Below are 16135 nucleotides of genomic sequence, written 5' to 3'. Positions count from 1 at the left end.
ACAGAAGAGACGTTGCGAGTTTATCTCTGATCTATTGTTATGTTTATAACAGGTGCTCGACTGAACTTCAATCAATATTCGTCGCCACTAAAACATGTAAAACCCACCTAAAAAAATTAACAACTATACAAAACCAAGGATTAAAACTTAATCTGCGAGCATACCAAACGTTACCAATGGAAAGCCTATACAAGGAACCTCCTCTAAATTTAATATGACAGAAATTAGCAATACAATACGCAATAAAACTACAGAGTTATCCAAACAATCCAACACATGAGAAAACCTTTAACCTGTAATATACAAACTTTTACACCAGCAAACCCAAAAATATACTCTCTTTTGGACACCGTATCTAAGATATAATAACTCAAATTAATCAAAACACTAATAGCATAGTTACACACAGAGTAAGTAACAGACTACCATGGATAGTGAAAAACTCTAACACTAATTTACCTCTTCCTAAAGAATAAGAAATATAATACAGACAACTTAATAAATATAAGCCACTTTAGCGAACTTAGGATAAGGCATGTGCAATATAAAGAAATATATACGGATGAAGTAAAAAACAAACAAACAAAAGGAACAGATGCAGTGTGTACAAATGGGCGAAACCATCTCTAAATAAGACACCCCATCGAAGCATCAATATACACAGCGGGATTACAGGTTAAGGTTAGGGTTAGGGTTAGGGTTAGGGTTAGGGTTAGCACTTGAACTAAAAAAACAAGAAAGAGGAAAGGTTGATTATATACACTAATTCTCTGTCATACATCTTAGCTATAAAGAGAAGAACTCGAACACCCTCACAGAACATGCATAATGAACGAATACAATAAAAGGAATGAAAAAGGAAAAGAGATTTTCCTAGTTTGGATACCAAGTCATGTTGGTATAACAGACAACGAAAAAGTTGATAAACTAACCAAAAAATCTATAAACAGGAATAAAATAAACATCAAAATTCCATAGAAAGATTTCAGTAGAAAAATAAAAGAATACAACAGAAGTGGCAACCATAATAGAATACATGCATCCAAAATAAATTACACGAACGCCAACCTACAATTAAAAAGGAAAACAAACAGTAATAAAAGGACGAAAGAACATTGTTCTGAACAGAATTAGAATTGAACACACTTAACTAACGCACTCACTCTTGAGAAAAGCTGAAATGCACATTTTGTGACCAGCAAATGACAATAAAATATGTACTAACGAAATGCCGGAGATACAGAGATATCAGAAGTAAATATTACACAGAAAATGAAATCGAAGAATTATTTCATAATTATTTCATTTCCACATTAGATTATCGAGTATTTAAAAAAATACAACTCTTTTATTAACAATACTAATAAAACCTTCAACCAAAAGTTAAAAAAAAATAATAATTAAAAATTTGCACAGCCCAAAATTTAAAAACACACTAACTCAATTCAATAAATGATTTGGCATTAAATGACCCAAAACGGTTGATACACCATAAAACACCAATAAAACACCAATAAAACACCAATAAAACACCAATAAAACACACCCAAACTTCTTAAACATTCACAACAAAACCCCTCTAACTACAACCGCTTTTAAAATTGGCCCTACTCTCTACCTATGCCGGAGTTTACACGAAAATTACATGAGTAAAATTTTATTTTAAGAATTGCCCACCTGTAGGACACACTACCGCGTAGCTACTTCCAAGTTAACTATAGCATAGTAACCTTAAAATAGAATCTAAGCGAGTTGTTAATAAGCAATTATCTTAAATGATAACACTCAATCCATTTCTCCCTACTAATTATCATCATTGTGTTGTTCTAAAACTCATTAAAATTTATCTTCTAGTGGCTTTTGAGCTTTGATAAGTGGTGACTGTCGTGTAAAAAAAGAAGATTTTCCCCACTTTCCACGCTTTGATGTTTTTTTGTTCCATTTTGCATTCTTAATTTCTCTTAATCTTCATCTTCTCAATATTTTCCTTTTAACAAGTTTTAAGGTCGCAGGTCATTGGTAATACCGGATACAATAATTTAAAATATTTTTATTCATTAGTATTAATATTAGTATTAATTATTCAAATTAATTTTGTTTTTATTTTATTTATAACTAGCAGGCCACCCGTCGTTTCAGGGTCATAAAATAGGCATGAATATTATATTTGAATTCATGCAGAAGCTGAGACATGTGCATGTGTGTAATATGCTTTTTTGCAAACAGATACTTCTTTATGAGTAAAAAATATTCGAACTGAGATCAAAACCAAAATCTAAGGACAGTGAGTAAAGTACGATAACCAATAGGTCAGTTTTACACGTTCTTTAAAAAGTGTTTTAAATCCTACTTTTTCTTAACAGAAGGAATCTGTAATATAAACTATTAACGCATGCACAGTCGTGAAACAGTTAGAAAACAGATAAAAATCCGATAACCGCACGTACCAAATTTTAAATTCCGACCCCTTAACAGCTCTTTTGTCCGGATGAAACCCATTTAAAAGTGTTCTACCAAAATTCAAGTCTGTAGTTAAAGAATTCCTTGAGTATATAGGTTCGGAATTGCCGTCACACATATTCTGACTTTTATAGATGCACAAATTGTTATCTCGTAATGCTTATTCTTGTAGATTTGCACATCTAAAATAAAATTATCTTAAAATTGTTTCGTAGTCGACAATAATTGAATGAATCAAGCATGAAAACTTCAATAAAAGTAAAACTATCAATCAATCTTGCTATGCACCAGGTGAAACGATGTATAGCATAAAGAATCTATAATCAACTAACCTTTTTTTTACATAGGAGTCACGATTTATCAAGGCCCAGAGATCACCCGAGGATAAGGGTTAAAGAGTGTACAGTAGTCAATGGGACAATATCATAGTGATCGTTAGAAGTGTAAATTTGGTAAATTGGATTACTTAAGAGGACGGCTCATCAAGAACTTGTTTACATTGGACTTGAAGACGACCATGTTGTAGTCAGCTGGGTAGCAGGCAAAATGGAGGACAGTTTCACAGGTGTGCAGTTCTAAGAAAGAAGCTTTGTTCATAGAATCTGGGTTTAGGTTTAGGCACAGATAAAGAGTTGGGGAAATTATTAATAGTGTTTTCAGCTAGACGGGTGTTTCTCGTAAAAGTTTGGCGAGGGGGACCATAGATCGGAGCTTAGACGAGCATTTGCCATAAAAAAAACGATAAAGAAAAGGCAGGCTCGCAGCGTCTCTTCTGTGAGAAGGAGGTTGCAGAGAAAAGAAAAGGGCACCCCCTACGAGGCTACGAAGTCTGTTTTATTTAAAATAGACTTCGTAGCCTAAAAATAGACTTCGCAGCCAGTGAAAGACTGGTAGCAGATGCCCCTATGCAAAAGCATTTGACACATCAATTTAGTATCATGTTCCGTAGATTCTGTGTTGTTGTACTGCTTCCAGTCGCTTTCTATGGTTGTTACAAGTTTTTCAGGCCCATTCACCGTTACTTTACCCCAGTGTTTCTGGCATGATTCTTTCAATTAATTTGGTGAATTCCATTTATGAACGTTGCCCTTAAAGTCTTTCAAATATTCGTAATTGGATTCAAGTAAGGAGATTAACTTGGTCAATTATGAGTACTAATACAATTGCTTTAAAACTATTCCTTTGTAATTTTGTAGTATATTCCGGAGAATTCTCGTTTTTAAGGAGATCTCGATGTAATCTGATGATGATGATGATGATGATGATGATGATGATGATGATGATGATGATGATGATGGAAATAGTATTCCGACAAAATATAGAAATAAAAAGGAACAAACCGAGTTATGTGTTCATCAATGTCTCTCTGTCTGTGTCTGTCTGTCTGTCTGTCTGTCTGTCTCTCTCTCTCTCTCTCTCTCTCTCTCTATATATATATATATATATATATATATATATATATATAGAGAGAGAGAGAGAGAGAGAGAGGGAAATAAAAAAGAACAAACTACAAGGAAGATTCGCCTTTATTTCGAGACTTCCTCTGGATGAAAATAAAGACAAATCGTTGGTGAATACATAACTCGGTTTGTTCCTTAATATATATATATATATATATATATATATATATATATATATAAGGTCTCATATTTGAGAATCTGTTCTTTATTAATTCTGTTATATTTTTTCCCACTGCTTTAACTGTACTGTGATTTGAATTAGATTTTAATGTAAACGAGCTGTTACTGGCCGAGCGATTTAATTTTGTTGGGGCTAATCTACTTTGAAAATGTCTACCATGACCTCGCATTACACCGCTATTACTCCGAGAAGTTTTCATAGAATTCCTTAGGAGTGTGTCTGCCTGTTTCTGCTATTGTGTAAGTCCGCATAGTTTTTCGCGTGTGCCAACATGATTACAGTGAATTTCCTTTGAGTTCTTCTTGACCAAAACAGTTAGAGTTGTCCATTAACTCGATTCAACTTTCGATTCAAGATGCCGGTGTTTTCAAGCCTTTCACGCTTCTCATTATTTTTCTCCAACGAGGCGAAGGGGGCATTTTTTGTTTTTCTTGAATACTGTTTGCGTATTCATATTCACCTTTAAATTTATGTCTTGATAACATTTTTGTAGATTTTCCAAGACCTGTTGAAAAAAATCGAGAAACTTTCTTTTATTTATAATCTTGCGATTTCCCTTCTCTTTCATTAGAGTTTCCACCTTTTAACAAAACATATTTATAGATAATTCATACAAATTGATTTTTAAATCTTATCTATCCAGAAAGGATTTTCAGAGTTTTTTTTTTAACAGGAACACTATTAATTTCTTTGTGGTACCATTAAATGTAACCTTAGTCATTAATTCACCTTCAAGATTTATTCCCTACACAGTAACCGATCTAGCTGTTAGCTACTTTGCAAAACTTTAACACAGTAGGTTTATTAAATTTTTTCCACTTATGCATGTTCATGGTTTACAAGTCTGATCACGATGCACTGCAAACTAGACTTGCTACTCAAACGTCCACTTGCAGAACCACAGAAGCGTAACTTATCTTGCCGTTGGTAACATTTCACACTAAAAGTATTCTTTCTGTAAGAATAGAGTTGTGTTGGATCGGCGCTAAGTTTGTCGTTGTTATATCAGAGTTTACACCTCCTTTATCGTTCTATATCAGTCATTTGGACACGTTTTGCAAAATCTAATTTATAAAACTCTCTATGTCTGTTTGTCTGTCTCCATATTTTCAAATTCTATCTCTCCTGAAACTAAAAGTCGAAGAACGGCACTAGGGGGCTTAACTGATCGGATTTTTATGGACCATTGTTTTGTGGATCTTTAGCTGGTAAAAATAGTTGTTAAGCGGTCAAAATTGGGTCAAAATTGGAAAAGTCGTTATACACTTTGTACATTCAGTTTATTTTTAATCAGTTCATATGCTGATCATGTGGGTACAATGATAATGTCACCAGCTTTGAATGGTACGATTTTACTTTCGGTTTCAATTCTATCTAGTGGTACCCAAATACCTTTTTTTAACTCACGATTCTATAATAATATATACGAAATCTGGACGAATTAAAATATCAAATTTAAGCGTATTTTACGACTGTTCCCCCCGTTAGTATGCAATATATGATATTTAGGTTAAATGATGTAATCTCGTCGTATTTTGATGGATGTGTTTGGGATTTTGAAGTGAAAATCTAAGATATAATATCTACAAACAAGGATTTAACACAACTTTAACGAAGATGAGATGTTCGACCTTTTTTTTTAAAGATCAATTGCTTTCAAACTTGACATAATCACCAAAGTGAGATAAACACGCATATTAAAAGTCTTCTATGATTAGGATGAATTTTACCGATAGTGTCAGAAAAAATTAAATAAAATTTTCATGTAATAATAATAATAAAAAATTACAGGATTACTTGATCTTCAAATGTTTTCATTTTAACCTTACTAAATAATTCTTTTAAAGGGTGGTTGCTTCTATCCAAAAAAAATCAGTTTGTTGCTCGAGCTAAAAGATTTAACGTCTCCTTAACGTGATCTCCGGCCACCTATTAAAATGTGGAGCGAATAGTTCCACTTCTCAATTATTATTTTGGATTTCTAAATTCTTATGTTCATAGATGACTACAGCTAAATATATAAACACTTAACTATTTACATAATATACTTAACTATTTATTATTTACATAATCACTTAACTATTTAAATAATATACTTTACTATTAATTATTTACATAATCACTTAACTATTAATTATTTACATACTCACTTAACTATTTACATAATATACTTAAATATTAATTATTTACATAATCCCTTAACTATTTACATAATATACTTTACTATTAATTATTTACATAATCACTTAACTATTAATTATTTACATAATCACTTAACTATTTACATAATATACTTAACTATTAATTATTTACATAATCACTTAACTATTTACATAATATACTTTACTATTAATTATTTACATAATCACTTAACTATTAATTATTTCCATAATCACTTAACTATTTACATAATATACTTAACTATTAATTATTTACATAATCACTTAACTATTTACATAATATACTTTACTATTAATTATTTACATAATCACTTAACAATTAATTATTTACATAATCACTTAACTATTTACATAATATACTTAACTATTAATTATTTACATAATCACTTCACTATTTACATAATATACTAAACTATTAATTATTTACATAATCACTTAACTATTAATTATTTACATAATCACTTAACTATTTACATAATATATTTAACTATTAATTATTTACATAATCACTTAACTATTTACATAATATACTTTACTATTTATTATTTACATAATGACTTAACTGTTAATTATTTACATAATCGCTTGACTATTTACACAATATACTTAACTATTAATTATTTACATAATCACTTAACTATTTACATAATATACTTAACTATTTATTATTTACATAATCACTTAACTATTTACATAATATACTTTGAGCTTCACTTAGTTTACCAAAACAATATTTCTACTCTTAGCCTAGCAAGGTCACGGGTGTTGTCCACTTATCACTAGATAGATAGATATATCGATGATAGCTAATTAACACTTTTAACCCTACTATTAGCTAACACATGTAATAGACCTATTTAAAAATCTTGAAGCTGTTTGTTAAGTAAAATGGTGATTACTTATGTAGAAAAGGATCGAACTATCGTCGGAATTAGCCGGACAGTTTATGTAAACCGCCGAGAGTTGCCGAAACGCTTGACTAGTTTAAGAAAATACATATTTGCTATTATTAGTTTAATATAATATATAAATATTTTCTTGATTTAAACAAAAATAGCATTAAAAAAATCATGTAAAAATCGAATTCTTTTTTATTTGCTAGGAGTTGTTGGAGTTGTAATAATTTTGTTATTAAACTTACCTTACAATGAGTTTTTTTGTTTGAATTTTGTTTTTTTAACGATAATTAAAATTATATAATAATTATCACTTGTATTTCTTTCGTAACAAAATATATCGTTTTCATTTTATTTTCGTTTAATTTTTCATTGAATTTTCTTCGTAATAGCAGAAATATTTTTTTCATTGAAAAAAAAGGTGAACTTTATGCGAACAAAACTCATGGAACTTTTGTTCGGCACTTTCCGACATTTTACGTGAGCTGCACGAAAAATTCCGACGATACCCCGGCCCTTATTCTGCATACTAACCAAAACGAGTAAATTGCGTCTATAATACAATCATTGTTTAGTGAGATGAAAAAACAAAATTGAATCTTACAGCTTCCGATTTCCAAAGGACACTGCTGCGTATCCATGGGGAAGTTTTCCAAATGCATTTTGCAACTTGCACGGACTGTGAGTCTGCAACAAAAACGTTGAAAACAATCTTAAATATTGTTTTTTTTTATTGAGAACGAGGGCACGAAAATGGAAAGAAAGAAGATTCGGACATTCATGGCTACATTCGTGCATAAAAGTTCTTTTTAATTCGTATCATTTGGTTCTAGCTGAGGACGCGGCATGCTACCGTGTACCAACCATTCACAAGCTATTTTATACATTTCAGCCGAGAGATCTTTTTAATATTCTAATCGTCCGTTTAAGTGCAATTGCGTGTATCTCTCTTGTACTTGGTTCACGGATGCATTTACCTTGTAGTTTTGAAAATTTTTCTTGCTAGTCCGGTATCTCATATAATTACTGGAATGATGAAGATTTTCTTAAAGTTCCGGTGTCTTTTCATATTGCACATAAGAACTTGGTATTTTGTTACATTTTTTCCTCCCATTTCTTTTTAAGACAGTATAATTGGGAACGCTAACTTCTATGATTACTTTTTTCTTCTTGCTGTTCCATATTATTCGTGTATGTTAAAAATCAAGTGGCAATACAAGATACAAGGCACTAAGGTGAAACCTTCCGTCAGTAGACACCATGTTACAACAATGCCAGGGGCATTGGGCATGTCATATATGCTGCTTGCCTGATTCAAGGCCCCCGAATCAACTCCTTTACGGCCAATTGTCCAAAGAAAATTGTTCCCCAGGAGGACAACAGAAACGGTTCAAGGACAATCTCAAACTCTCCCTTACACAGTTCTGTTTTTATTCTAACTCATGGGAAAACTAACCCAAGACGGATGTTCCTGGCGTGCCGCAATTCACAAAGGGGCTACAATTGTTGAATCTGCACGAAATGAAAAACGCAAGAGAAAACATGACATTAAAAAACACAGAGCAATCAACATCTCTGATACAGAATTATCCCACCATTATCCAACATATGGGAAATACTTCAGAATTCGAATCGTCTAACAAGTCATCTTCGAACCCACAGAACAATCGAATAATCACGGTCATCTTTGTAAACGATGGACGAACATCGTATGCATGCGGATGCGAATCTTGTAAAAAAAAAGGTGTCAATCGATGATCGCTTGTTGTATTTTCAAAATGTTATAACCTATTTCCGTTAACTTCCGTCCTTCAGTTTATGAGATACATAGATATTCAAATGTTTAACAAAAATTCTTTCTTTACCTCTCAAACATTACGTCACTAAAGTATTGAGAAATATTTTTTTACTCTCGCTGTTTTACCATTAAACTGTGTTATCTTATATTTCTTGTGGTTTCATGTTTTTTTTCCGGATTTTCAATTGATTGGACCTTTAGCTGTATTATTACATCATTAGCCGCGTTATTTGAGCTTTGAATACTATGTTATTTTCGATATTTGATTTTACTCGTAAGATGAAATATCATATCAGGTTGCCCTTTATTTCACAATTTTGTTTGAAGTTTACAAATATTACCACACATTCTAGGAAACGGAACAGTGAAGTATCGTAAAGTCTAAACATAACTCACTATCATGATTGCGTAATAGACTTGTCCTTCAGACTTTAAGAAACACTTGATTAAACACAATTATCAGTGAATAATTTCTAATAGTGACTTGTATGGACTCCTCTTGTGAGGAACTACAACTACTAATAATACCAATAATAATAATCATAAAAATAACGATAATAATTGAAAGAAATAAGCATAAAATCGTAGAACAGTGACAAAAAAAGCGGGGTTGAAGTCTAACAAAATCTAGAGTCCAAATTTGATAAGAACGGCTGAAATAAAAAGGGAAAGGTTCATTACCATAACGAACTACAAAGAAATAGAAAAAACATATAAAGCATATAAAAAGGAAAATACAGAAAAGTGAAAATGTCTAGGTAGATATGTTATGTCGAACCCAGATAATAATGAACTCTTTCGTTTATTATACAAAAATATTCCTCTCGTCGTTATGCACACTAAGTAGTCGGACTGACGTATAACCAGTCTCTTTATTTGTTGTATTTGTTTTCTTTTCAAAATATTTAATTTCCAAGTTGTTGTTTGTTTCTTCCGGGCACTTATCGGTTAAGACGGGTGATAGGTTTTTCAACTGAGATCGTCAGCGGAAACAACTGGCTTCACTTTCGGTTTGACGGTGTCACGAAATCGTCAGATAAACCGCTCTATTCATGTAAGCTTTTTCTTAATTTCCATTATTAGACAAGAAGCAGAACAGTCATCGAAATTACTTATACGGTGAACAATTACATTGTTATCTTCTGTTAACTTTCATTCCGTTTAATACCCACGTTAAATAACAACAATACAAATAAAAGGCATGATCACATTGCCACAACGGTTCTTGAAAGATCGCCGAAGTTAAGCCACCTTAATCTTGGCTAGTACCAAATGGGTAACTATTTGAACATACTAAGCGCTGTATGTATACAGGTAAGCAATGTGTATATAGTACTTCATATAGATGAAGGCTCTCATCTAGCACAGTTCCAGGTGACCTTTGGGCTACCTGTTAGCCTTCTTCTGTTATCCTGAGGCGTAGATGCAGTTACTCAACCTTGGTGAAGACAACGCAGCTAGAATAGAGAGCTTTGTTATTAACCTTTTTTTTTTTTTTTACACAGATATCACCACTTATCAAGGCCCGGAAGCCACTCAGGGATAAGGGTTATTGCAAGTACATTACGTTAGTGAGGAGATTTGATGAAGTGTTTACTTAAGGGGGCGGTTCATTAGGAATTTGTTAACATTAGACTTGAAGACATCCAAGTTGTAGTCCGGAGGGAAGGAGGCAGACGGAACAGAGTTCCACAGGCGTGCAGTTCTAAGAAAGAAGCTTTGTTCATGAAATCCGCGTTTTGATTTAGGCACAGATATAGAGTGGGGGAAATTTTTCACAGTGGATTCAGCTAGACGGGTGTTTTTCGTGAAAGATTGGCGAGGGGGGACCAGGGATTGGAATTCAGACGAGCACCTGCCATGAAAATAACGATAAAACAAGGATAGGCTCGCAACGTCTCTTCTGTGGGAGAGGGGTTGCAGGGTAGAGAAAAGGGCAGCCCCCACTAAACCACGAAGTCTATTTTGTACTCTGTCAAGGCAGGATAGGCTGTTTTTGGCAGCTCCTGCCCAGATATGGCAACAGTATTCCATCCTTGGCCGTACTTGGCTTTTATATAGATAGAGAATTGCATCAGTAGTGAGATATCTTCTGGAGCGGTAGAAGGATCCCACCATCTTTCCAGCGACCTTGGCAACAGACTTGATGTACGTGTTCCATTTCAGATCAGGAGTAAAGGTCAAACCCAGAAGCTTGTCAAAACACGGGGCCTCACCCAGACGAGAGCCATCCATCACAATTGATGCCAGCTGGGGATCAGAGCGTTGATGATGTAAGGATAGGAGTTTGGTTTTGGATGCATTAAAGGTAACTAGCCACATCTTCCCCCACTGAACCACGCGCTCGAGATCAGAGGAGAGAGAATCAGAGAGAACTTCGTCATTTACAGCCTTTGATGTGTAAACCTAAACAGGGTAGAGGGGACACGTTGGCTCTGTACATCAGTCTTCTTATAAAGCGGTTACAAACAAAACATCCGCTTTCAATTTCTCATGAGCCAGCACAGATATAGAAAGGATTAGAAAACTGCTATCAGAAGGCCCGTTTCAGTGTGGATATAATGAGATGAAAAAAAAAGTAATGCAAATAATAAAAACTACAAGGTACTCTTTACGCATCATGTATATCGGAAATAAACATTAACTATGTTATCGTATTACTAGCTGTGAGTCTGGCATTGCCCGAGCGTTTAAACATGATATTTCAATTTATGCAGATTGCGTATGCATGATTATAGAACCAGTACTATATTAATTATTATATATTACTAGAAATATATTGCTCGGTGGACTAATTTGCAAAAAACATGGAAATAATAATAAAAAATAATTCCGTCTGTGTTTGTTTACAATATCATGTCAGCTGATAATTTGGGCTTGACGATGCATGTCATGGAAAAGCCACTTCTGATCAATGTTTAGTTTTACAATATGCAAACGAAGATATGAATTGCGGCGATTTACACTTGTACCTCCTCTTTTATCGTAAATTGAACTTTATATTATTATTCATTAAATAAGAAACAAATTAAATTAACATGATGAAAAACGTTTGGGCTTGAACATGGAGCATTCGATCTGTAGTCGAATGCTATACCACTAAGCTATATATCCAGACTATAAAAAATCCGTTTATTTAAAGAAGAAATGATTTGCTGAATTTTTTTCATCTACCTTGGCCAGTGTAACGTAAAATATTCCTCCTATAAAAATTATTTTTTTTTACTTATAAGAGATAAAAGCCATTTTAAGATCAGATTTCTTCGACTTTTGATACTTATCAGATGAATTTCTATACAAAACATATCTTAGAACTCTGCCAGACATATAAATTAGGTTTCTGTGAAATATGCAAAAGATAGGCTCGGCCGTTTCGGAACCTATGTAGAACAAATACCCCCCCACACACACACACAAAGTGACTTTAGCATTTTCAGCATTTCAGCCCAGCGTTGCCCGGGTGTTTGGATGTGTATGTTAAGCAAAAAAAAAAAAAAGTTGTAGTAGGAAGGCAGGCTCGAACCCGTACCGCGAAGGAGGAAAAGAACAGGGAGAAATCCTGACCTCTATGCTGTTACGACTACCACCATTTAGGTTTAAACTAAGGCTAGACAATCGAAAGGAGAGGATGACTTTCAAAATTATCGACAAAAAGCGACCCCTCCTGTAGAAAAATGCCAAGTTGAAGGTGAAGATATTAATGTATTTAGCCAATTTTTCGTCTGAAAGGTAGAACTTCAAAACGAAACTGATCTGGGTAAAATCCGTCACCTCTGTCGAAAGTTTAAGGCAGACATGCAAACAGGCATACATACATTTATATATTGGTAACTAAAAACTTTCGACACAAACCGATTAAAATGCTTGCCCTATCTCTGAATACCCTTTATGTAAAATTTCAAATGTTTAGATCAGAAATTGTCTGAGTAATTTGCTAGGGGCCGAAGAAGTCAATTTTTTTAAATTTGACCCCTATTATGACCCCTTAAAATTTATTATTTTGAACTCAAATCAAGTTATTAAGTTAGATTCATATCCATGGAACCTATATCTAAAATTCTAAGTGTTTAGACCCAAAATTGTCTTGTAGAGTTCTCAAAGGATAATCGTTTAACTTTGACCCTTAAAAGTCAAATTTATGGCCGAAAATGGATTACAAATGTTTTCCCAAATCTCAGTACCCTGTATATCAAATTTTGAGTCTGTAGACTTAAAATTGACAGAGTTATTGCGTAGTGAAATATATACAGACACACAGACAGACACACAGACAGACACGTTCACTTATATATATATATATATATATATATATATATATATATATATATATATATATCACTATAATTATTTTGATACTTACGGACACAATGTTTCATTTTTTCGGGAATCATTAGTGCAGGGAGCTACGATTACATCCAGTCGGATGAATAAATAAAGCAATAAAAATTATACACACTACGAGTGACTTTTTACGGCACCGTTTTCCTCGAAAATAAAAATCAATTGTAATATTTTATTATTATTTTCGGCTTATCTTCTATGTTATTTTATTGGGTTTTGTGAATATGTCAACAAGGCCCGCAACAATAGTAATACATGCGAAAACCATGCATTGCTCAGCTGATATAAATGAAAATATCACAAAACGTGTTACCTTTGTGAGTAAAGAATGGTCCCATTTCTATTGAGTCGGATGAATTTATTTGGAGTGGTGATTGTGTGCAGGTAGGACCTTCGTCCGTTGAAGAACACTGTGTCCGGGTGCCAAATCCGCTCCAAAAATTTGATACTCAAAGAGATGTTTTCTCTATTCATATTTGAGGCTAATCTTTTATCTTCCCAGATTTGTCGATAGTAACAATCCATTGAATAGACCTGCAAAAAAAAAAAAAAATCAAATATTTGTATCAGTAAAATGTCTGTTTTAGATAATACAGAACAAATAAAACCTTTTTCAAACGCTTAATTGTATACAGTTAGTTGGACACAAGTTAATGGTAACGTTGTTATCTTTTTCTTTCTAACGAACCTGAAACCTTGTATGTAGAGACAGTTGGAAATGAAAATGAGAATTTCAACATTTTTCTGGTGAAGAAAAAAATATTATAACAGACCGTGTGGAAAATGTCAGCAGCAGCTGTAAAAAGCTTGCGAGGATATTTGATGTAGTAGCCGAAAAAACACGTATGCAAATTAGGAATTGTGCGCGATTTGGCGCGAAACACCAACAAAAAAAAATGACACCACGTGGTCGGGAGAAGAAAAAGTGCGGTATAAAAAGTGGACGTGTAAAATCGAAGACGAGAAATGGCTTTCCACGGCCGGTGTGTTGTAGAGTAGAGAGAAAAACGCGCATCAGGAGAAATGGACATGTGGTCTCACAGTCGCAGAGAGAAACTCTTAAAGTTTGTGTTGAGAAAGAAAAACGGTAATAAACGACTAGTGTTAAAAAAAAAAAACGAGTCGGATTTATTTATTTCCGTTGTTTGTTTTTCCCTGCGAATTACAGACTATATTTTATCCATTTCACGCAACCAATACAGCAGACTGCTTGTCAGTACTCGACACCAGAAAAATAATGCTGTGAATCTCATCGGATCGACAACAATTTTCACAAAGTTCGACTTTTGACAGGCGTAATAGGAGAGAACAAATGCCCCGCGTTCGTTAAACGTAATTTGCCAACTGCCACCATCGTTTTCTTCTTTCTTTTCTTTTCAATTTCTTTTCTTTCGATTTTGATCCCCATATATGCAATTTGAGTCCGTGACGCCGGTTTCATGCCCAAGTTACAAAATTTAACACATATATGTTACATATTGTCTCATACAGAAATGAAGGAAACTGCAGGTTCATGTTTTATTTTTCGTCTTTTGAATGTATAAAGTTTTGAAAGGCCTCACAAAATCAAATAATAATAATTTATCGTAGGACTTGTGTCCGGAGTCTGGATATGAGCCTTAGAATGTAATATACAGATAAAAAAAATACATAAATAATATACAAATTAAAAACAATAAACAAATAATATACAGATACAAACAATAAATAAATAATATACAGATAAAAACAATAAATAAATTATATACAGATTAAAAACAATACATAAATAATATACAGATTAAAAACAATAAATAAATAATATACAGATTAAAAACAATAAATAAATAATATACAGATTAAAAACAATAAATAAATAATATAAAGATTAAAAACAATAAATAAATAATATAAAGATTAAAAACAATACATAAATAATATAAAGATTAAAAACAATAAAAAAATAATATACAGATTAAAAACAATAAATAAATAATATAAAGATTAAAAACAATACATAAATAATATAAAGATTAAAAACAATAAATAAATAATATACAGATTAAAAACAATAAATAAATAATATACAGATTAAAAACAATAAATAAATAATATACAGATTAAAAACAATAAAAAAATAATATAAAGATTAAAAACAATAAATAAATAATATACAGATTAAAAACAATACATAAATAATATAAAGATTAAAAACAATAAATAAATACTATACAGATTAAAAACAATAAAAAAATAATATAAAGATTAAAAACAATAAATAAATAATATACAGATTAAAAACAATACATAAATAATATAAAGATTAAAAACAATAAATAAATAATATACAGATTAAAAACAATAAATAAATAATATAAAGATTAAAAACAATAAATAAATAATATAAAGATTAAAAACAATACATAAATAATATAAAGATTAAAAACAATAAATAAATAATATACAGATTAAAAACAATAAATAAATAATATACAGATTAAAAACAATAAAAAAATAATATACAGATTAAAAACAATAAATAAATAATATAAAGATTAAAAACAATAAATAAATAATATAAAGATTAAAAACAATAAATAAATAATATACAGATTAAAAACAATAAATAAATAATATACAGATTAAAAACAATAAATAATATACAGATTAAAAACAATAAATAAATAATATAAAGATTAAAAACAATAAATAAATACTATACAGATTAAAAACAATAAATAAATAATATACAGATTAAAAACAATAAACAAATAATATAAAGATTAAAAACAATAAATAAATAATATAAACATTAAAACAATAAATAAATAATATTAAGA

The 16135-nt window shown here is 31.6% G+C and overlaps 1 protein-coding gene across 1 annotated transcript in view; it reads right to left on the bottom strand.

Annotated features, from left to right (window-relative positions):
• LOC145296659 (gamma-aminobutyric acid receptor alpha-like) overlaps positions 1-16135 on the bottom strand; it is a 774217-nt gene that overhangs the window by 54028 nt on the left and 704054 nt on the right. The window contains exons 7-8 of the mRNA XM_080142597.1: positions 13630-13850; positions 7782-7864 (exon numbers count right to left, since the gene is read on the bottom strand). Coding sequence (XP_079998723.1) covers positions 7782-7864; positions 13630-13850 — 304 coding nt within the window. The remainder of the gene's footprint in view (positions 1-7781; positions 7865-13629; positions 13851-16135) is intronic.

This window comes from Euprymna scolopes, chromosome 17, assembly GCF_053919585.1.
Source record: "Euprymna scolopes isolate OS-2025 chromosome 17, ASM5391958v1, whole genome shotgun sequence".
Lineage (NCBI taxonomy): Eukaryota > Metazoa > Mollusca > Cephalopoda > Sepiida > Sepiolidae > Euprymna > Euprymna scolopes.
The sequence above is the reverse complement of the archived record's forward strand: the minus strand, read 5'-3'. Positions and strand labels throughout refer to the sequence as shown.